The 21829-nt window shown below is 53.7% G+C and overlaps 1 protein-coding gene across 2 annotated transcripts in view; it reads left to right on the top strand.

Annotated features, from left to right (window-relative positions):
* Positions 1 to 21829, top strand: part of CSF1R (colony stimulating factor 1 receptor) — a 31499-nt gene that overhangs the window by 7943 nt on the left and 1727 nt on the right. Inside the window, exons 5-19 of one of the 2 annotated variants that reach the window (XM_052643016.1) lie at positions 648 to 807; positions 5332 to 5518; positions 8242 to 8357; positions 8490 to 8610; positions 8686 to 8873; positions 10472 to 10587; positions 16084 to 16210; positions 16347 to 16451; positions 16876 to 16986; positions 17667 to 17829; positions 19737 to 19828; positions 19931 to 20028; positions 20619 to 20741; positions 20811 to 20922; positions 21529 to 21628. In XM_052643016.1, coding sequence (XP_052498976.1) covers positions 648 to 807; positions 5332 to 5518; positions 8242 to 8357; positions 8490 to 8610; positions 8686 to 8873; positions 10472 to 10587; positions 16084 to 16210; positions 16347 to 16451; positions 16876 to 16986; positions 17667 to 17829; positions 19737 to 19828; positions 19931 to 20028; positions 20619 to 20741; positions 20811 to 20922; positions 21529 to 21628 — 1919 coding nt within the window. Of the gene's footprint in view, positions 1 to 647; positions 808 to 5331; positions 5519 to 8241; positions 8358 to 8489; positions 8611 to 8685; positions 8874 to 10471; positions 10588 to 16083; positions 16211 to 16313; positions 16452 to 16875; positions 16987 to 17666; positions 17830 to 19736; positions 19829 to 19930; positions 20029 to 20618; positions 20742 to 20810; positions 20923 to 21528; positions 21629 to 21829 lie in introns of both variants that reach the window. The other variant, XM_052643015.1, reaches the window with a different exon arrangement.

The following is a 21829-nucleotide window of genomic DNA, read 5'->3' as shown; positions in this document are numbered from 1 at the left end:
GGTGGGGATGGGGTCCTGCCTGTCCTCCTGGCACTCCAGGCCCCACCTCAAGCTGGCACTGGGAGCTGAGGGCATGGCTCAGGACCAGAGAGGGGAGTAACTCACCCAAGGTCTCACTGCTGCTCAGCAGATGATGCAGAAGCAAGTCTCAGGCTCCTGCATCTACACATGTGATGGGAGAGGGAGGAGGCAGTATTCCGCCCTCTTGACCCATGACCTTTGCCCTAGCCTGTAGACAAGAGGCACATGTCAGCTCACTTCTGACTTTGCAAGGGGTTCCAAGGCCACCTCTGAGGCCCAGGAATGTAAGGATTATTTCTGAAAAACTCTAAAGAGAGGAACAGGGGGTTTTCTCAGGAGGAAATGGCATTAGGCCACTTCTAAGAACATACTTCCTCCCCATGCCTTCTGCATGCCAGGCATAGCCCTATGCCATTTGCATTCTCCATCTCACTTACTCTTCACTACAGCCCTAGAAGCATGGGCCAGTGTTAGGCCCAATTTGCAGATGAAGAAACTGAGGCTCACAGTTCAGCCGCTGCCCAAGGAAAAGCAGATAGTAATCCTTAAAGGCTGAGAATTAGAACCCAGCTCTTTCTAATTCCTAAATCACCTCTGTGTACCATTTCTGTTCCTTCTGGATGCAGCTTGCAATCTCTCAACAATCCGACTTCCGTGACAACCGTTATCAAAAAGTCCTGACCCTCAAACTCGATCATGTAGGCTTCCAAGATGCCGGCAACTACACCTGCGTGGCCACCAATGCCCGGGGCGTCCACACTACCTCCATGGTCTTCCGGGTGGTAGGTGAGCATTGGGGTGGTGGGGGAGGGTCAGCATGGATCCTGGGGTGAGGGGGTGCATATGGGGATTGAGAAAGCGGGAGCTGATATTTAAAAAAGGAGCTGACACTGTTAGAATAGCTCGCTAGAATCTCCCTTTTCTCAGCCTGGCTAAGGAGCCATGTCTGTGTCAGCCCTCTGATTCCTTCTCTCTCAGAATCCTCCCTCTCTCCCACCTTGGAGGTCCCACAGTACACGGCTGCATCTCATTCCAGCATCATTTTGTTGTGTTTTGGGACTGAGGTCCAGTAGCTCCCTCCTAGACTTTGCTGTTCACTCATTCATTCATTCCTGCATGCCTGGGACTCACACCACATGGGCATGTGAACAGACAGCAGGCACCTGGGCGGGCGTGGGAGACGCCTGAGGTGTCCTGGGGACACCAAGGGGGCTCCCCAGCAAAGGCTTGGGCTAGATGGGCTCTAAGCTGGGGCCAGAAGAATGGAGGCGGGTTAGCTGGGCAGAGGGGAGGGGAAGAAGCGGAGCAGCACTTCTGGCTCAGGGAACAGCATATGCAAGGCCCAAAGGCAAAGAGAACAAGAGCACCTGAGACACCCAGAGGCGACGACAGCAGCAGCGACGCGAGGGGTCGGGGGTGGCCACAGGAAAGCGGGGTGAGCGTAGTGTCCGAGAGCAAGTTGAACGGGCAGCTTGCATCATCTCTGGTGGGCGGGCATCAAAGGTCTTAAGAGGAGAGTGATGGGATCAGATGGCAGAGAGGATGCGGGAGTGGTGGCCAGGAGCCCGTGGTCCTGAGCCACATTCCAGCCTGCCTCCACCAACGACGTAGGTAGGTTGCTTAAACTCTCCCCATCTGCAAAATGGGGATCCTAACAGTAACTGTCTCATAGGTTTGCTCTGAGAATTCATTGAATGTGTCTTAACTAACTAGGGCAGGGTCTGGCACAGAGTAAATGCTCAGTGTGCCTGAGGAGATGTCATTTGAGAAAGCTCTGCCCTGTGTCATATGGATTGGATAGGAGACTCAAGGCTAGAGACCCATCAGGGCAATTAACGCGGTGTTCCAGGCCAGAGATGGCAAAGGGTGCTGGGTTATGGTGGGGACCCCAGAGAGTGTTATCCAAAACAATCTAGGAGGGACAATGGCTGCTGGGACAAAGCAGAAAGGAGCCGAGATGACCAGAGTGATTGGGGAGGAGGCAGCAACAGTCACTGGGCTGAGAATCCAGAGCAGAGGGCAGCTTCTTCAGGATGGGGACAGGTTCAGAGCGCTTTCAGTTTGGCCACACCTCATGTATTAACCTGGGAGCCCGAGGGGAGGCGGGAGGGCGAGCCTAAGAATCATTACCCTCACAGAACAAGTAATACACCAGGCTTTCAGGAGCACCTAAGCTCTGTTGTGAGCCCATTCTGTGCTGGCAGCTCTGAGGGCTAAGGCAGGAGAGGAGAACAGTGAACTGTCTCCCAGTTATGGATTCTAATCCTATCCGTTTTGTAGTGCAGACCTACAGTAGTCACTCAACGGATGTTGCTTTCCTTCACTCTTCCCGCTAGATCCTTTTTAATGTGGGCGATCCCGTTACAAATGAGAGAGAAAATGCCCTGCCCACACGCAGTTTGTATTCTAGTTGGGAGAAGACAAGCAATAAGCAAAATAAATTATGAAAAAGACAATTGGATAGGATTTTCAGTTTAAAATCGGGTGGTCATCAAGGAAGACTTACTGGGAAACTGACATTTGAGCAAAGACTCGAAGTTGGTGAAGGACCAAGCCATGTAGAATCTTGGAGAAGAGAGCTGCAGACAGAGGGCAAGCAGTGTTCTTAAGGGGGGTCCAAGCTCACCACGTGCAAGGAGTAAGTCAGCCAGTGTGGCTGGGTGGAGCTTGAGAGGAAGTGTAGTACATGATGACATCAGAGGTGAAGGAGAAGGTCCTGGGAGGCCAACGTGAGGCCTGGGCTTTCCTTCTTGAGAGAGAGGGGATACAATTGGAGGGTTTGAGCAAAGGAGTGACATGATGTGACTTGAGGGTAGCAAGATGTAATATGGCTTTCTGGTGCTTTGTTGAGGATTGTCTATTGGGAGACGAGGATAGAAGCCAGGAAACTGTTAGGAAACTCCTGCTACTAGTTTGAGCCAGAGGTGATGGTGGCTTGATTAGGGAGGGATATGGTGGAGGTGATGGGAAGTGGTAGGAGTTTGGATAAATGAATGGCTGGCTGGCTGGCTAAGGAAGAAAGAGAAGAAAACAGCCTTCAAAGCCCTCAAAGCTCACAGGCTTGGAGAGAGAAGACAGCTACCTAAAGGGAGGACCAGATGCATGAAGTAGTGTGGTGGTGGTGGTGGCTGAATCGCTAAGTCGTGTCTGACTCTTGCAACCCCATGGACTATAGCCCGCCAGGCTCCTCTGTCCATGGGATTCTCTAGGCAAGAATACTGGAGTGGGTTGCCATTTTCTTCTCCAGGGGGTCTTCCAAACCAGGAATCGAGCCCGGGTCTCCTGCACTGCTGGCAGATTCCCTACCAACTGAGCTACGAGAGAAGCCCGAAGTGGTGTAGATGTGGTGCCTAATGACTGTACGATCTCAAAGGGCCGCAGCGGGCATCCTGCCAAGTGAAATAAATCAGACAGAGACAAGTGCTATGTGACATTGCTTATATGTGGAATCTTAAAAATACCACAAAGGGACTTCCCTTCTGGTCCAGTGGTTTAGATTCCTCCTTCCAATGCAGGGGCTGCGGGTTCAATCTTTGGTTGGGGAACTAAGATCCCACACGCTGCAGGATGCAGACAAAAAGTTAAAATAAGTAAAACTTGGGGGAAAAGATCCTTTAAATATAAATAAATTAAACATGTTTAAATACTACAAACTAATGAATATCACAAGAAAGAGGCCAACTCTCAGAGAACAAACTAGCGGTTACTAGTGGGGAGAGGGAAGGTGGGAGGGGCCATATAGCAGTAGGGGATTAAGAGGTAGAAACTTTTATGTATAAAATAAATAAGCTACAAGGATGTGTTATACAACACACGGTAAATAGTTAATCATTTTAAACAACTTTAAATGGAATATAATTTTTAAAAATTGTGAATCACTATATTGGATAGCTGAAACTTAACAAATATTATACATCAACTATACCTCAGTTTTTAAAAAAGAAAATGGATCCAGAGGAGGGAGCACTCCTTTAGCCTGGAGTGATGGGTGGAGTCTTCCTGCTGGAGGAGTCTTAGAGAATGAGAAGGATCTAAATAGAAGAAAGGAAGAATATGGGGTTCCTGGTGGAGGAAATGACTTGAGCAAAGAGCCCAGGTTGGAACTACTGTGGGGTGTTCTGGGGATATGAGAGCACCAAGGTGGGTGGAGAATTGTGTGGGTGTCTGTGTGTGCACATGTGTGTAGGAAGAGGGGCCACGGCTAGATGGGCATAGAGAGACCTAATTGGGAAGAGCCTTGAATGCCAGGCTGAATAGTGGAGGTAATGGGGAATCAGAGTGGGCTTTTTGAGCAGGAACATCACAGGGTAGAAGAGTGAATTTTGGATTTCGTAGACTTGAGTACGAAAAGGAGCCCTGAGAGATGATCCAGTCCAGGGAATTTTTACAAAGCCTTGGAGTTTTAAGAAGGCATTTCAGAGGCATCCATGAGTGGCATGGAGAATCTGTGGATGGGGGTGCCTTTCCTTTGCCTGCAATTCAATCAGAGCAGCTTGATTTTTAATTCATTCAACATTTAATTAGAAGGAACCAGTCAAGAATCTTTCATGTATAGGTAGTAGAAATCAAGTCAAACTGACCTCACCAAAAGAGGATTTTATTGGCCTTATAGCTAAAGCAAAACAAAACAAAACATGGTTATGAGCTTCCGGGACAGTTGGATTTTGATGTTCAGATGTGGACAAGAATCTATTGTTTTCCATCCCTCGGCTCTATGTTTTTCTTGTGGGGCAGCACCAAGCTTGGAAACCTCAGTGGAATGAAAGCTTCTGTTTTCCTCCAGTTCCAACAGAAACCATAGGAATGAGTGAGTCCATGGCAATCATGATCCAAAGGGCACAGATTACGCTGAGTGGCTGGCCTGGGTCACATGCCCACTTTAGAACTGGATATGGAAGTTGCACTGATTAAAGTTCTACCAGAAAAAGGGGAAATATAAATTACTACCAGAAAAGGGGGCATTTTTACCTGCTAGAAAACATTTTATACAGTTATAATAAGATATTCTATTAATCTCTTTATTACATAAACAAAGAGGTAGAGGTGCCAAGGAAGATAGGAATTTGCCTAGGTTCTTTCAGGAACTTGGAGATAAGAGTTTAAAGCCTGGGGCTTTTGAGAGGGGCGGGAGTGGTGGGAAAAAGATGAGAGGGCAAGTTTTGGTTGCAGGCCGGGTCTGTGTGACTGGCACAAGCTAGGTGCTCAGGGAGGGTCCCGCTGAAAGACTGGATGCACGGGTGGATGACCAAATGAACACACAGACGCACCTCTCCCCACTCACTCCAGACTTCTGTGCATTCTGCTTTCCAGACAGTGCCTACTTGAACTTAACCTCCGAGCAGAACCTCCTCCAAGAGGTAGCCGTGGGTGAGAAGCTCGAACTCAGAGTCAAGGTGGAGGCCTACCCAAGCCTGCAAAGTTTCAACTGGACCTATGAGGGTCCCTTCTTTGGCTCCCAGCCAAAGCTCAACTTTGTAACCACCAGCGACACATACAGGTACCACCCACTAGCTCCCATCTGCATGGCCCGCAGCCAGACAGAGAACACTTTAACCGAGAGTCAACACTCTTGGGTCCTGTCTCAGCCTTGACTAGGGGGTGAGTCCTTGCCCATTTCTAGGTCTCAGTTTTCTTGACTAGGTAGAGCCTCAACGTCAGTCATCTGTGTTTGAGATGTAGATGAAATCAGCATACCCTTTGTGCTGTATCCTTGGGAAATTAAGCACTGTCCTCAAGAGCTCTACCATTTCTTGGGTGTGCGCATTCTGACGGTCACCCAAGGTCTCCTGAGCTTATTCATTTTCCTCTTTTGTGACTAATCCAAATGCAGAAGGCCATCCCCATGATTTCCACTCAGAGTCACACTCCTGATGGCAATTGCTCGAGGTATCTAGAGCCACACACACAGGTTTGGGGGACTAGAGGGAATTAATATCTCTCAGTCACAGATACATCAAACGTTCTTTAAAAACCTGTGGCCATCCACCCTTGAGAATTTCTCACCAGCTACTCTTCTCTGCTGGATCAAAACTCTTCTTATAAAGGTCTGTCTGCCTGTGCACGCCCCCACCCTCCACTCCCAGAGTCCCGCAGAGCATTTTAGAAATGTCTTTTTGTCTCCTGTGGACTCTCTCCTCAGGGTCTTACTTTCCTGCCCAAAATGACCTAACCAGGCAGTTTCTAAACAAGAGAGTTTTTTCCCTAAGGAGGAACACTGATAACAAGTGTGAAAATAATCATTTCTCTACCCTGTTCTATTTCTAAAATTTTTTCCTGGAGTAAGGAAACAGCAACCCACTCCAGTATTCGCACCTGGAAAATCCTATGGGCAGAGGAGTCTGGCGGGCTACAGTCCCTGGGGTCACAGAGCCAGACACCGCTGAGCATGCGCACACTCCATCCATAGCTGCTTTACAGTGTGGTGTTAGGTTCTACGCGCAGCAAAGCGAATCATCTGTATGTATACACATATCCCCTGTTTTCTGGACTTCTTTCCCATTCAGGTCATGACCGCAGAGCAGTGAGCAGAGTTCCCTGTGCCGTACAGTAGCTCTCATTAATTACCTATTTTATACATAGTATCAATAACATATATATGCCAATCCCAAACTCCCAGTTCACCCCATCTCCCTTTTCCCCCATTGATATCCATGTTTGTTCTCTATGTCTGTCTCTATTTCTGCTTTATAAATAAGACCATCTATACTGATTTTTTCAGATTCCACATGTATGTGTTAATATACGATAGTAATTTTTCTCTTCCTGACTCACTTCACTCTCTATGACGGCCTCTAGGTCCAGCCACATCTCTAAAAATTACCCAACTTCATTCCCTTTTATGGCTAAGTAATAGTCCATTGTATATACATACCACATCCTATCTATTCCTCCACCATTTGAATGAGAGAGAACAGGTCCATTAAAGACAGCAAAAACGTGAATCACATGCAATCACATCTTCTCCCACAACTGTGATGCACAGCCCTAATTCAGTTTTGAACCATTTCCTGCGATGTCTAAGTGCAGCCTCAGAGTCCTTCTCAATAGCGTCTTTAGGCTATGTCTCTACCATAATTGACTCGTGAGAGGAGACCTGTTTGCCACCTCTGCGATAGGTAATCCCCAGACATCTTCTAACTCCCAAACTCTCCGGAGTTCTCTTTCTAGCTCTGGAAGCCCAGACCTCTTTGATTCCTGGATTCTTGTTTGTTGATCAACAGAATCAACAAAGACATTCGCTTGTCCTCGTCTTCTTCTTCCTAGTTCCTTTCTTGTCCTTTCCAGCCAGGATTTCTAGCTCCCTCTTGTCTAAAGGAGAAGTTCTGAACTGGAGTCTGCAGACACCTGGTAGGGCGCTGATCCATGGATATGTTTCAGGGGTCTGTCAGCAATAGGGACACTGTGGAAAGGAACCAGAGAGGTGCCCTTGAACTCGGTAATCTGGGGCCTTTCAGCGCAGGGCACCAAACTGAGCCCACGTGGTAGGTGTGTTCATGGTGATTTGGACTCATGCAAAGAGTTAAATTCTTTCCGTTTAAGAAGTAGGTTTTAGTTATCTCAAGAACTGACACAGGTAGAGGGGTTCTCTATGCCGATGAACTGGCTGAGTAAACACCATGGGTTTTAGTCTAGTAATGGCTGCAGATATTTTCCAATGAAGGGGCAAGTATCTGCAATGAGTCAGGCTCTCTGAATACAGATCCCTCATGCTCACAGAAAAAGAAGCAAAGGAACAGAAAGGTTAAGTATCCTTGCCTAAGGTCCCACAGCTGGGAAGTGGCAATACTAGGACTGGAGCCCTGGTCTCTGGAGCCTCCTGGCTGCATCCTGCCTCCTGTCCCTTTCAAAGCCCCTCCTGGCACGGCTGGCACTTTGGGGATAGAAGCTGACCAGGTACTGGCGTTTTCAGTGAGGACTGTTTAGCCCAGTGATGGTGGTGAAAGTAGATACATATAGTGAGGCTTGTGAGGTGCCTCCCAGCATTGGCACTGTACAGACACTGCCTCCACTAAACCTCAGAACCAAAGTGCTTTGCGGATGAGAGGCAATTAAGGAAATCGGGTTGGTGGTTTTTCCATGTCTCAGTGGACCCAGCCTGGGTACCTGGCTCAGCCAAGGCCTTCGTGCCCCAGACCCTTGACCAAAAATAAAACCACCCCTTCTAAGGTGGTTGTCGGAACCCTCTGTCCTCACCCCAGACGGCCTGCTCCTCCCACACAGATACACCTCCAAGCTCACCCTGCCTCGCCTGAAGCCCTCCGAGGCCGGCCTCTACTCGTTCCAGGCTAGAAACGCCAGAGGCGAAGACACCCTGACCTTTGAACTCACCCTTCTATGTGAGTAGAAGGGCTTGGGGACACAGGGTCCCTGGGGCGGCCGAGATAGACCAGCTGGGGGAGGTTAGGCTGGCGCAGAGAAGGCTCAGGGTGGGCGGTCAGGCGAGAAGACTCAGGCCCTCTCTACCTCAGACCCCCCGGAGGTAGAAGTCATGTGGACCCTCATCAATGGCTCCAAAGCCCTGCTCTGTGAAGCCTCAGGGTACCCCCAGCCCAATGTGACGTGGGTGCAGTGCAGCAGCCACACCAACAGGTAAGTGACTTTCCTCCTCACCTGGGCTCAGGGGCTGGGCACCCCAAAGCTCTGACCACATTCTGTGCTTCCCAGATGTGATAAGACCCACGTGCTGGTCCTGGAGGAGCTGAACCCTGACGTCCTGCGCCAGGAGCCCTTCCACAAGGTGACCGTCCAGAGCCTGCTGACCCCTGGGACCTTGGAACACAACAGGACGTACGAGTGCAGGGCCCAGAACAGCATGGGGAACACCTCCGGGGCCTTGGGGCCCATCTCTGTAGGTGAGCCTTGGACCCCTGCTCCAGGCTGTGACAGGAGGGGTGCCTGGGGAACTACCCCCACCCACTCCTGGGAGCCAAGGGCCAGAGTTTCAGCGCCAAGCGGATCCCAGCCGTACCGAGTCTAGCTTTCCATGTGCGACTCTAGGCCCCTCGTGACCAAAGGCGGCAAGACGGGCAGTCTAGAACCCAGAGGGCTGGAAGTAGGAGAGGGAGAAGGGCAGAGGGGAAGCAGAGATCTAGACAGAAAGCAGCCTGAAGCAGCGGCAGCCTAATCTGGCCCCTCTGCTCTTGCTGCTGTGCTTGAGCTGACTCATTCATTAGTTCACAGGTGGGTATTTGAGACTCACAGGGGAGCAGAGCCTCCCCCGGGCTTAGAGTCTGGTGACAGGGACAGGCGACTAATGAACACAGTCCCCGCCCCCAACCCAGGGCCATCCTCGCCGGCCTTTCCCATCCCTCCCAGACTCCCTTCCATCAGAGACATAGTCCTATCCACCCGCGGCCGCTGTGCGGTGGGGGTGGGGGGCAACTGCCGCAGCAGCATCGTCTGAGGAAGACTCATCCCTCTCTGCACTGCACAGAGGCTGCATGTAGGTCAGTTCTTTGATTCTGAGCGGCCCAAGACTATACAGGGCCACAGCACCCTCAGGCCTCCGAAAAGCAGGTTTGGCACCCACTGTGTGCCAGGCCCAGAGAGGACAGACTGGGGCCTCCGCCTGGCTCCAAGGGGCTCCTGGTGCCCTAGCCTTGGAGTCCCAATTCACGTGCGCTACCCTGGCGGCTGTGTCTCAAGCTGGTGGGCCTATATTACAAATAAGAAAGCCAACATCTTGGCTTACACTGTGCCAGGCATCATGCTAAGCCCCTTGCAGACATTATTTCAGTGCCCTCGCCCAACCCCAGGAAGTCGCTTTAGTACAGTTTGCCTTCCCTCCTGGGGCATGATGAACCCAAGTCTTCAGGAGTAGTCACAGGTTTGCTCTCACACCTCATAAGAGGTAGAAGTGAGGCTGAGTCTCAGGTTCATGCTGCTGATCTGGCCAGGGGGTGGAAATTAGGTCCTTCCCAACACATCAAGGGAACTGGGGCTACTGATGTGGGAAGAGGAGACCTGGGTCCATGAGCCTGGCTTTCAGACTCTTGGAGGGCCGTGTGGTCCCAGAGGGCACTTGGGGACGCTGCAGGGACCTCCTGGGGAGGCAGATTTCAGTCCAACCTCTAGAAGGTCTCTCCGTCCAAGCTGGCCAGAGGTGTAGGTAACGAACCTCCACATTGGGGGAGGGTTCAAGTCGTGGCTGAGCCCCAGAGGCTTCTTACACAGGCAGGGGGTGGGTTGTGTGATCTGAGGGGCTCCCCCGGCTGCAGAGGCTATGAGTCTGGGCAGGGTTTAGAGCTGGGCGTGAGCAGGGCTGGAGGTGGGTCCTTGCCCCTGGCTGGGGGAGGGTCTGCAAGCTTCCTACTGAGAGGACACCTTGTTCAGTCAACAAGAGTTTGGGGGGCACCTACTGTGTTCCAGGCCACGGGCCTGTTCCAGTGGGGCACGGGGTCTCAAAGGCCCCATCGGCCGGCTCACTCCCCTGGCCCGCCCCTTCGTGCAGGAGCCTCCATGCAGCCCCTCGATGAGCCCCTCTTCACACCGGTGCTGGTGGCCTGCGTGTCCATCATGGCCTTGCTGCTGCTGCTGCTGCTGCTGCTCTTCTACAAGTACAAGCAGGTGAGCCTGGGCGGGGCGGGGGCAGCCAGACCCTGGGGCAGCACTGCCGGGCTGTGCGGGTCCACCCGGCATAGCCACTCACCTGGCAGCCGGCCATTCACCGACGAGAGCTCTCTAGTGGGCGCCTGCTGTATGTTAGTGTGAGTGGCTGCCTGATCAAGACTCAAGCCTCTGGGGTTCTGCTCTCGTAGTCTTCACTGTCTAGTGCAGGAAATGGCTGATACCATGAAAGTGAGGGCGTGGATTACAGAGGAAAGATGCTACCAGGACAGCCGTGGGAGTCGGGGAGAGGGCAGAGGTGGGATCCTCTGCCAGCTGGGGCTTCCAGGGGCACAAGAGGGGCCCCAGGGGCCAGGCCTGTGTCTCTGTCAGGTGGCAGGTGAGTTAATGGAGGGAAGGCCTGACCATCATCATCCTCTTCATTATTTTTTAAAAACTTATATTTGGCTGTTTCAGGTCTTAGCTGCGGCGCCCCAGCTCTCTGGACACACCTCTAGTCGAGGTGCGTGGGCTTACTAGTTTCATACCCACACTTAGTTGCTCCACGGCGTGTGGGATCTTAGTTCCCCATCTAGGGTTCGAACCCACGTCCCCTGCATTGGAAGGTGGATTCTTATCCACTGGACCGCAAGGGAAGTCCCCATCCTCTTCACTGTGTGCTAAGTTGCTTCCGTTGTATCTGACTCTGCAATGCTACGGTCTATAGCCCGCCAGGCTCCTCTGTCATAGGATTCTCCAGGCAAGAAGACTGGAGTGGGTTGCCATGCCCTCCTCCAGGGTATCTTCCCAACCTAGGGATCCAACCCAGGTCTCTTATGTCTCCTCCACTGGCAGGTGAGTTCTTTACCTCTAGCACCACCTGGGAAGCCCCTCCTCTTCATTATTTAATATTATTATGAATCAAGTCTGCTGTTAATTGCACTTTGATGTTTAGTACCCTGCCTGTCACTTTGAGGCCTCGATCAGTGGTTGAGCAGTTTTTTGAGGGGCATTTTTATGACATTGTTACCTGTACCCTCTCATTTACTGCCCTCAGCAGCCATGGTGTGTGAGCAGTATTACTAACCCCATTTTACAGAGTTGGAAGCTGAGGTTCCAAGAGGTTGAGACAGATGCCCTAGTCTGCAGCTGGCTAGTGGCAGAGGCTGGTTTTGAAACAGTCATTTTCAAAACCATTTTGTAAAACATGAAGTCATCTTATTTTACCCTCACAATAATCTGGAGGCAGGGACTAGAGCAGTCAGCATTCTACAATAAGGAAATGGGCTCAGCAAGGTTGAAGGACCTGCTCAAGAATCCTAGTTGCTTCCTACCCCAGAGCCCACGGTCTCCACCATTTAGCTGCACTGGCTGTCTATATGAAAGACCATTTCCGGTACGGTTGGGCACTGACAGGGCCAGGCCAGAAGGCTGCGGGAGGCCAGAAGTGGAGGGATGGTTTCTGGCTGGCAGGGAAGGGAGTCTGCTTGGAGGAGGTGGCCTGGCGTGGGTGAGACTGGCCATGGAGGATGGGGCAGGCAGCCAGGGGAAGAGGAGGTTCAGGGCAAGGGTGTCTCTGGGGAGAGGGCAGTGTACGCAAAGAGTGGGGAAGACAGCGGGGAGCACTGGAAATACTGATGCCTGGAAGGGGCACGTTGGATGTCTGGACCCCATCCTGAAGGTTCAGGAGATGTGAACAAGAGAATGAAGTGAGTCACAAACGAATAGCGCACCTGTGAGCCCCTTGCTGCCTTTCCTTCCCCACACCTGCCTTGGGGGTTTTAGTGTAAGCAGAGGTGGATGCTGTGTTGGGGGTGCCCAGAGGCGCACAGGGTGCTCGGTGCGTATCAGCACCCAGCATGAGGGCGCAGCTGAGCACAGCCTCCAGAATCCGGGGCTCCAGGCCAAGTCTTCAGGGATCTGGGTCCACCTCTGACGCTGGCCGTGCGACCTTGACTGGCAGACTGCAGGCTGCAGGCTGCAGGCCACTCAGCAAGATCCTGGGCTTGGACAGCGCTCAGAATGGACGCTGAACACGCCGGGCCCAGGAGGAAGTTGGCTGGGGAACCGAAGTTTGCTCACGCATTTTGGGATTGGAGGGCTGTCTGAGGTTGGGCATCTCCTTGACTACACGCCCAAAGTGGTTGTCGGGCACTGCTCGCCCACCTCCAGGGGGACAGGACTTTAGTCACTCTCGTGGCCTCCCGTTCCTTCTCTGAGCAGCTCTGTTGCAAAGTTCTTCCTTATATGGAGCTGAAAGCTGCCTCCCTGTGCCCCACTGAGCTGCCTCCCCAGCCCTGCCGAGATTCCAGAGAAGGGCCCAGTTCCCCCTCCAGCCCTTTCTGCCTTGGACTGCCCAGCCCCCTTGGTCAGTTGTTGTTTGGGGACACTCTACCTTCTCTTCAAGGGACCATTTTTGGAATGTGTACTCCCAGGCACCTCTTATCCCATTTAGGAAATTGAACTGGCTCCTGAGCCCACCCAAGAACAAGAGAAGGAAGGCATCCCAGGGGTCAAGATGGCCATACCCTGAACGTGATGGCCATGCCCGAGGGCTTACAGTCCAAGTGTCTTTGCTTTGCCCCTTGGGGTTCTGAGCCTCGCCCCTTCCCTGGGGAGCCAGCCTGGCTTGTCCTCACTAGCCAGGCCTGAGAGGAGGGTGGCCCCAATTGGGGGAATGGTTGCTTCTGTCCCAGGGCTGAGTCATCACCTCTCTGGCCCCCAGAAAGACCACAAGGGGGGCTGAGGGGGAAGAGAAAAGGGCAGGAGTCAGCAGGCTAGAAGCAGGAGGGACGTGCGGAAGAAAGGATGACAGTGACAGGGAGGAGCAAAGGGGATGGTGGGAGGGGCAGTGGGGAGGCTAGAATTCTCGGGAATGAGGCGCATAAAGGGGATGCATAGGAGGGTCCCTAAGATTTCTGGTGAGAACTGTTCAGATCTTCCCCTTCCCGAGACAGAAAGCATCCTCCCACTGAGACAGCAGGCCTGCATAGGGAGTTGTGGGGACTTTGATGATTCCTTGTCCACCTCGGTCGGCAAGGGGAAGTGGCCAGGGCCCGTTATAAGGAATAAGTGAGATGACGCACGTTGAGTGTGGAGCCCAGCGCCCACTCACAGGAAGTGCTCTGCAGGCACGCACTGCCAGCATTCTATTCCGAGGCCACCCAGAGGAGAGACCCCTCTGGGCAGGAGCTCCCAGGAGCTCCACAGGAGGAGCCATGTGTAGGCGTGGCAGAGGCTGGGCAGAACTGGAGGCCGCCTTCCAAGAAGAGGGGTGGGGGCGCCTGAGACAGGCGGGAGAGAATGGTGTCTTCCTCCAGCAATCAGGTCTGGGATTCAGAGGCTGAAGCCCCAGCCAGACAACCTCGCTTGCCTTGATCGCCCTCCCCTTCCCCACTCTCCTCTGCCCGGCTGGGGGTGGAGTGGGGAGGGGGCTGACTCAGGCCCAGCTGCAGGGCCAGAGGAAGGAGAAGTGGCAAGGAGGAAAAGATAGCTTCACCGCAGTGGCTGCTGGAGATAGAAGTGGCCAGGAGAGGAAAAGGAATCCTTCCTGGTGCTGTCTCTGTCCTTTGAGTTGGAAAGGCAGCCACAGGCAGGGCTTGAATCCTCTGACACTCAGGAAATCCTCCTGTCCCATTTCAGACTATCCGCTATAACTCTACCATGGCCGTTCTGACATTTACCTGTAGTCTCTAGTTCTGAATCAGAACCTGGAAGTTCTTCCTTAGGTCTAACTGCAATCTCTCCCTCCAAACTACCGTCTGGACATTCTTCCTGATGGCTACCTAGGAGGCTTCAGTCACAGGCCGCCCTCCTCCCAGCACCCACTTGAGCTCCCCCCACCTCGAGGAGGGTGCCCAATGGAGGAGCCCAGCTGCTAAACAACACAGCCCAGCTGGCCTCCATGCCCCACGAGTGACCGGAAAGAGAGTTGGACTGCTGACCCGAGGCCTCGGTGTTCTCCAACGCTCCACCCCAGCTTCCACTTTCCACCTAAACTCTGTCTTCCATCAGCACTTCTCGTGGGCACCCCCTGGCATCATGCCCCCATGCAGCTGCCACCCTGGGCAGGAACGAGAGTGGCAGCCACTCCCCCCCAGTTCAGGCTCTGCCACCAGCCAGCTGGTTGGAGCAGCATGGAGAGCCTGAGTGGGTGCGCCAGCTGCTCACTGTTGTGTGTGCAGGGTCTCTCTCCATCTGTCCTTTAACTTTGTAAAGTCCGACGCATCATTCATCTGCATCAAGCCTAGGAGGTTTCTCCTGGCATGGAGAGAATTCACTCAGTGACTGGCTGCCCTCAAGACTTTCCTGCCTTCAGAACTGTGCCCGCTCACCTCCAGCCACGTGGCACCTCCAGTCCCTCAGCCTCTCCAGGATCTTTAGCACCTCCACACCTCTGTCCCCCCACTGCTCCCCTGGCCGGCACCCTCTCACCTCCCCGGGGGCCCCCCGCTGCCCCCCTGGCCGGCACCCTCTCACCTCCCCAGGGGCCCCCCGCTGCCCCCCTGGCCGGCACCCTCTCACCTCCCCGGGGGGCCTCCCTGACTGGTCTTCCAATGTCCCCAGCTCCCTCTGTCCTCTCGCCCTGCTGTATTGTCCCCATCGAGCCATCTGAAAATCTATTTTTTTTTACATTTTGTATTTGTAGTCCTATGTATGTATGTATTTGAGTGGAATGCCTGTCTTAGCCACTAGAATGCAAACTCCAGGGGACAGGAACTCTGTTTTGTTCAACTCTGAATCATTGATGCCTGAAACAAATATGTGCTCAGTGAAATATTTAGATGGGAGTAAAACTCAGCCTTAAAAGGGGAGGAAATGTTGATATAGGCAACCACGTAGGTGAACCTTGAAGACGTCATGCTGAGTGAGACGAGACAGTCACAAAGGGACAGATTCTGCATGATTCCAATTAAATCAGGTACCTGGGACGGTCAGATGCACAAGATAAGTGGGAGGTGGGAACGGGGAGCTGTTGTTTAGTGAGGACAGTTTCAGTTTTTCAAGATGGAAAGAGTTCTGGAGATTTGTTGCACAACAGTGTGAATGTATGTAACACCACCAAGCGGTATGCTGAGAAATGGTTGACTTGGTAAATTCTGTTATATGTATCTCACCACAAGTGAAAATAAAATAGCTGATACTTGGATGGGAGGGTGGATGTGTGAATGGACCTACAGTTTCACCCTCCCTCCTAGCTCAGGAATTATCAAATTATCAGAGCGGTCAAGACCCTTAGACATGGTCCTAAATCTTTCAATATACAGTTAGGGAAACTGAGGCCTGGCGAATGGATGGTCCCTTGGTAAGGCCAAGCCAGACAAGGACTGGGCTCTTGGTACCATAGGCGTGGGGTGACATGGCCCCTCTTGCCAAATTGCGGGCCACACACCCACCTCCTTGCGCTGTGCGGTGGGACCGCCCAGCCCCTGTCCTCCTGGGTCAGGATGATGTCCCAGACCCACCTGGCAGGCCCGGCTGACCTTCCTCCCCTTCCCTGCCCCCGCCCCCCTACAGAAGCCCAAGTACCAGGTGCGCTGGAAGATCATCGAGAGCTATGAAGGCAACAGCTACACCTTCATCGACCCCACCCAGCTGCCCTACAATGAGAAGTGGGAGTTCCCCCGGAACAACCTGCAGTTTGGTGAGCCGGGGTCTCTGCACCCGCCACACCCTCCTGTCACAGGGCCGGAATGGGTGGCGGGAAGCCTGTGGGCCCGTAGAGAGAGGCCCGTCTGGCACCCCAGGACCTGAGAAGGCTGTGTGTGTGTGTGTGCCAGGTAAGACCCTCGGAGCCGGAGCCTTTGGGAAGGTGGTAGAGGCCACGGCTTTTGGTCTGGGCAAGGAAGATGCTGTCCTGAAGGTGGCTGTGAAGATGCTGAAGTGTGAGTGCAGGAGGGGTCCGGGGGTGGGGGAGCGGGTAGCAGGCGGCGGACACCACCGGGACGGTTTGTCCTGTGGTCATGGGGCATCGCCCGCATTTTCGGCCTGTCAGAGCCTGGGATCAGGCGTGAAGCCGCTCTGTTTCCTTTGTGAGCTCCAGGCTCTCTCTTATCCTGGGTGTAGAAGGGCTTCTGACTGAACCCCAAAGGGGCTGGGATGAGAGGCCACCCTGGGCTCTGGCTTGACCCCAGCCAGTTCAGTGACACGCCACCTCTCCTCTCTCCCCCACCTCTCATCTGTATGTCATTTACTCTGCCTCTTTTGGCTTCTGATTACCTTGGGTGCTCCGGGTGCCCCTGCTTTGCTCCGTGTCTCCTGTGTGTGGCCCTCCACGTCCTGCCCTTTCTCTGTGGCCCCACCTCCCAGCCACGGCACACGCTGACGAGAAGGAAGCCCTCATGTCAGAGCTGAAGATCATGAGCCACCTGGGCCAGCACGAGAACATAGTCAACCTCCTGGGAGCCTGTACCCACGGAGGTGAGGGGCCCTGGCAGGCATGCGGGGCCACGATCTTGAGTGTCTGAGAGCCCCAGGGCCTCACACCATCCATCTTCCCCTTCCCATCCCCACAGTGAAGGTAGGATCCCTGTCTGGGCATCCCTTGAATTCCTAGGCCAGACGCCTGGACTGGTCAGAAGCTGCTTGTGGATGACAGGCAGTTCTGGGAGCTCTGACCAGTGGCTATCAGACACGTGGGGACATCAGAGTCACCTGGGAAAGGAGCAAAGAATGCAGATCTCCGGGCCCCACTCCAGGGAGTCTGATGCTGTGGGTCTGGAGTGAGGCCCTTCAAACCTAACTTTAAGCCCCGACTCAAAGAGGCTGGGCACTCACTGCAGGGCCCATAGAAGTGTCCCAGGATCCATTGGGATTCAGCCCACCCCATTCTCTTCTCCTATAGCAACTGTGACTTATATGGAACTGCCTTAGTTTTCCTTTGAAGAAAGAATTCTTCAGCTAGTTTTTTGGAGGGCCCTCTGCTCTAGACAGATGTGGTCACTGAGGCCCAGAAAGCATGGAGGGCTGCTTACAGGCAAGCAGGATAAGAACCTGTGACAGAGTCACAGCCCAGGTTCTTATTGCCCTTTCCCCACATTCTCGTCCAGGTGGGGTGGTGGATTAAGGGTGCACTGACCCCACTCTCTTGGCTGCTCTAGGCCCTGTCCTTGTCATCACGGAGTATTGTTGCTATGGTGACCTGCTCAACTTTCTGCGAAGGAAGGCTGAGGCCATGCTGGGACCCAGCCTGAGTCCAGGCCAGGATCCCGAGGCAGGCACCGGCTACAAGAACATCCACTTGGAAAAGAAATACATCCGCAGGTAGTATCCTGGCAAAGGCCGGGACTGGGAGGTGCCCTGTGTCTATTCCCAAAGTCAGCTCAGGGTTGGGTGGCTGTGTGGGCTTCACCTTCCCGCTCGTGCTATGGGGAGTAGCCACCAGTATTATGTGGGCACTTTAGTTTGTCTCCTATTTATTCCTATTGTCCAAGGAATATTTGATCCCCTACTATGTTCCGGGAGGATAGCAGGCAGAGATAGGCAGCTCACAGTCTGGTGGAGTCAGGTGTTAATGAATCATTTTATCGTGCATATAAGATCTATTCAGGGCCCTAACTAGAGACGGGCAAGTCTTGGGGATAATGGCCCTATTTCTCCCATAGCACCCATCCCAATTTTGAGTAGCCATGGGGAAGCGGGATAGAGTCTGTTCCTTGTTGGATGAGGAGGTATCATCCAACACAAAGTATCACAGCATAGCTGTGGCCAGGTCCTTGGTCCTCTTGGGCCTGTTTCCCCAAGAAACCATCCAGGCTGAGCCTCTTGAGTCTCTGCTCTCTTGCTCTGAAATGCTGTGATTTCTGGAAGCCACCCAGAGGGAGGGGGACAGAGCCACATGGGGAACCACAGAGAGGAAGTGGCGTTTTGTGTCACATACGAGTCAGGGGCAGAGGCGGAGCCTGGTTGGGCCCTGCTGCTGCCACCTCGTCCAGTGCTCACCTAAGCCACACCACTCTCCTGCATGCCTTGGACTCAGGGCCTGTGAGGCCTCTGGGCCAGGCTGCTGGGAGCTGCAGCAGGATCAGGAGAGGGTATACACTGAGCTATTTTACCACTGTCAGCTACCCAGCCTGGGGGAAGGGGAAGGAGACCATGCCACTCTATCCAGTGACCTCGAGCACGCGGGCTGGCAGGATCTGCTTCCTCTTCGGAGTTTCTGACACCCTTTGGAGAGGGTGGCTCATGCTGGGCCTCAGCAGGCTGGGAACTCAGGCCAGATCAACTTGAAATGAGAACAGAAGTCAAGTGTTAGCTTCCATTTTCACGATTTCAAGAGCAAGTGGCATGTGCACCAATCCTGCTAATGGGATCCCAGGCTACATTAATAGAAGTATAGTTTCTAGACCACGGGAGAGAATAGTTTTTCGATGGTCAGACCATAAATAAAACACTGGATTGTTTTTCTGGGAACACTAGAGTAAGGACGTCATCACGATGCACATCTCTATCATAGCAGGGGGCAGGGGGTGAGAGGTCCAGGCTCCTATCTGGTTGAAATATTAGTAAGCTACCCAATCTTAACAGCTACCCAGAGCACAAGCTCATGGTCTTCTGAGAGCTGTTAGGAATGTACAATCTAAGGCCCCTCCAGACTTGCAGAGTCTGAACCTGCATTCAAATAAGATTCTCCAGGTGATTCACACGCACATGCATTAGTTTAAGAAGCTCTAGATCAGGCCTCCACTCTGGCTGCACACCAGAATTGCCTAGAGAAAACTGCTAAGTGGGAATGACTGTTTGGTCCCTAGTTTCCAGTCTTTGGTCTGAGGGGTCTGAGTATCTGGAGCTTCAGGGTGAAGCCAGAAGGGAGAGACACAGTGCAGACAAGTGGACTCAACAGAAGGGGCCCTGGCGTAAGATCAAATCCTTGCTGGGCATTCCAGGAAAGAGGGAGACACTTCTTGAGGGCAGAGCAAGGACCAGGAGGAGGGACAGCCTGGGGCCAGACTAGCATCAGGAACAGTGGAGGACCTTCTAACAGGCAGAGCTGCCAAAGACGCAACAGGCTGTAAGCTTCCTTACTGGACGGCCAGGCAGAGGTCGCTGATCACTTGAGACAGTGGGTCAGAAACTGAAGTCCAAGTTGACTCAGGGCCCTTCCTCTCTGCTGAGTGGCTGGGCGAGGCCTGAGCTGGGCAGCAGAAATAATGGGCCCCTCTTCTATGCAGGGACAGCGGCTTCTCCAGCCAGGGCGTGGACACCTATGTGGAGATGAGACCTGTGTCCACTTCTTCATCAAATGACTCATTCTCTGAACAAGGTGTGAGGAGGTGCCGGGGCTGAGGGAGAGGAGAGGGGTTGCTGGGGTCAATGCAGGGCAGGGAGGTCAGCGGGGCCATCCCGATGCCTCTACCCGCCCCAGACATGGACAAGGAGGACAGGCGGCCACTGGAGCTGCGTGACCTGCTCCACTTCTCGAGCCAGGTGGCCCAAGGCATGGCCTTTCTTGCTTCCAAGAATGTAAGTCTCAGAAAATGGGTCCCTCTCTGTGGTCACCCAGCGGGGTGGGGGCAGCTGAACCTGTGAGGCTAGATGGGTGAGGACACGGGAGAGAGAATGGAGTTTGTGAAGGGGTCCATGCTCCTCACAGCACAGACCGGAGTCTAGAGCTGGAACAATGGCTCTGCCACTTGCTGTGTGGCTTTGAGCAACTGCCGAACCTCTCCGAGCCCAGGTTTCTACACCTATAAAGACATGCAATCGTAGGATGGCATGAGGGTAAGATAGGGTTACGGTGTGCGCAGATACTTAGGGGAGGGCCAGCCCTGAGGGTGGCAGCCGCTTGTCCTGTTAGCAGCTCCAGACCACCCAGCTTCTGAGGCGGCTCCTGCTGCTCTCAGCCAGAGGGCCAGTCACGGCGGTTTCTCAACACTGCCTGTCTGACCACATGACATTTTCTCCAACTTGGGTCATGGTACTGGAGCCAGGGTACAGGAGCAAATATGACGGCCACTGCCTCATCCGCCAAGCCCTCGGGGGCCCTGGCTGCTGCCCCTGCACCCTGGGGTCAAGCAGGGAGGGGCCAGGACTGACCCTCAGTGCCTTCCCAGTGCATCCATCGGGACGTGGCGGCCAGAAACGTGCTGCTGACCAGCGGCCACGTGGCCAAGATTGGGGACTTCGGTCTGGCTCGGGACATCATGAATGACTCCAACTACATCGTTAAGGGCAACGTGAGTGCTGGGAAGGCTGGGGAGGGGTGGCGACCCTGGGCCCAAGGTGACCGGGGTCTGCTGTGCCAGGCTCGCCTGCCCGTGAAGTGGATGGCGCCAGAGAGCATCTTTGACTGTGTCTACACCATTCAGAGTGACGTGTGGTCCTACGGCATCCTGCTCTGGGAGATCTTCTCACTCGGTGAGCTGCTGGCCCGGTCAGGCTCAGTGTGGGGCTGGCTGGTGCTTGGTGACCCATGGCACCTGTACCTCCTAGGGGATGCTGGCCCAGGAGGCTTCGAGGTCAGCGCAGAGCAAGGGCTGCTGAGGGCGCAGGGGTCGGGGAAGCATCTTAAAACCAAGTATTGTGGCTCCCAACGTAGGCTGAGCCCCTCCACCCCGACAGCACTCACTCCAGGCTTTTCCTCGCCTGTCTGCTTGGACAGTTGCTGCTTCCTTGAATGCCGTTTCCCCTTGTCTGAAACGTGCATGTCCCTGAAGACCCAGCGCCCATCTCTGGGGCACCAAGACAAGTACTTGGGCTCGGCCTGTCAGTGTGCTCCTCCACCGACCAAAGCCTGTGTCTGTGCTGCAATTCTGCGGGTGTAATGAGACCTGGGCGAAGGCTTTCTACATCCTAGAAGTCTATAATAAGCAGGACACCTTTTGCAGCACCTGGCCCGTAGTAAGCGCTTAAGGGGAGCTGCTGTTTGACTACCACGTCCAGCTGGGACCTGCCACCCAACCCTGCCAAGATGTAGGGGACGGCGGGTGCTGAGCGTCTTTTCCGTGATCTTGCCTTTTGCAGGGCTCAACCCCTACCCTGGCATCCTGGTGAACAGCAAGTTCTATAAGCTGGTGAAGGATGGATACCAAATGGCTCAGCCCGCATTTGCCCCAGAGAACATGTAAGCAAAGCACCCCAGGGTTTGGAGGAAGTGGACGGAAGGGGGTGTGGCCCGTCTTTCCAGTCCAGTGTTCTAGGACAGGTCTCCTCCCGCCCACAGTGGACCAATGCGGACCCCTTTCAGCAAGTTCAGCGTTTCCATGGGTTTTCCAGGTAGCATGGAGGACATTCTCAAAGAGGGATCTTAACGGGGCTGACCCCA

This window comes from Budorcas taxicolor, chromosome 7 (genome assembly GCF_023091745.1).
Source record: "Budorcas taxicolor isolate Tak-1 chromosome 7, Takin1.1, whole genome shotgun sequence".
In the NCBI taxonomy this organism is placed as follows: Eukaryota; Metazoa; Chordata; class Mammalia; order Artiodactyla; family Bovidae; genus Budorcas; species Budorcas taxicolor.
Note: the sequence above shows the minus strand (reverse complement) of the source record. Positions and strands in the feature narration are given on the sequence as shown.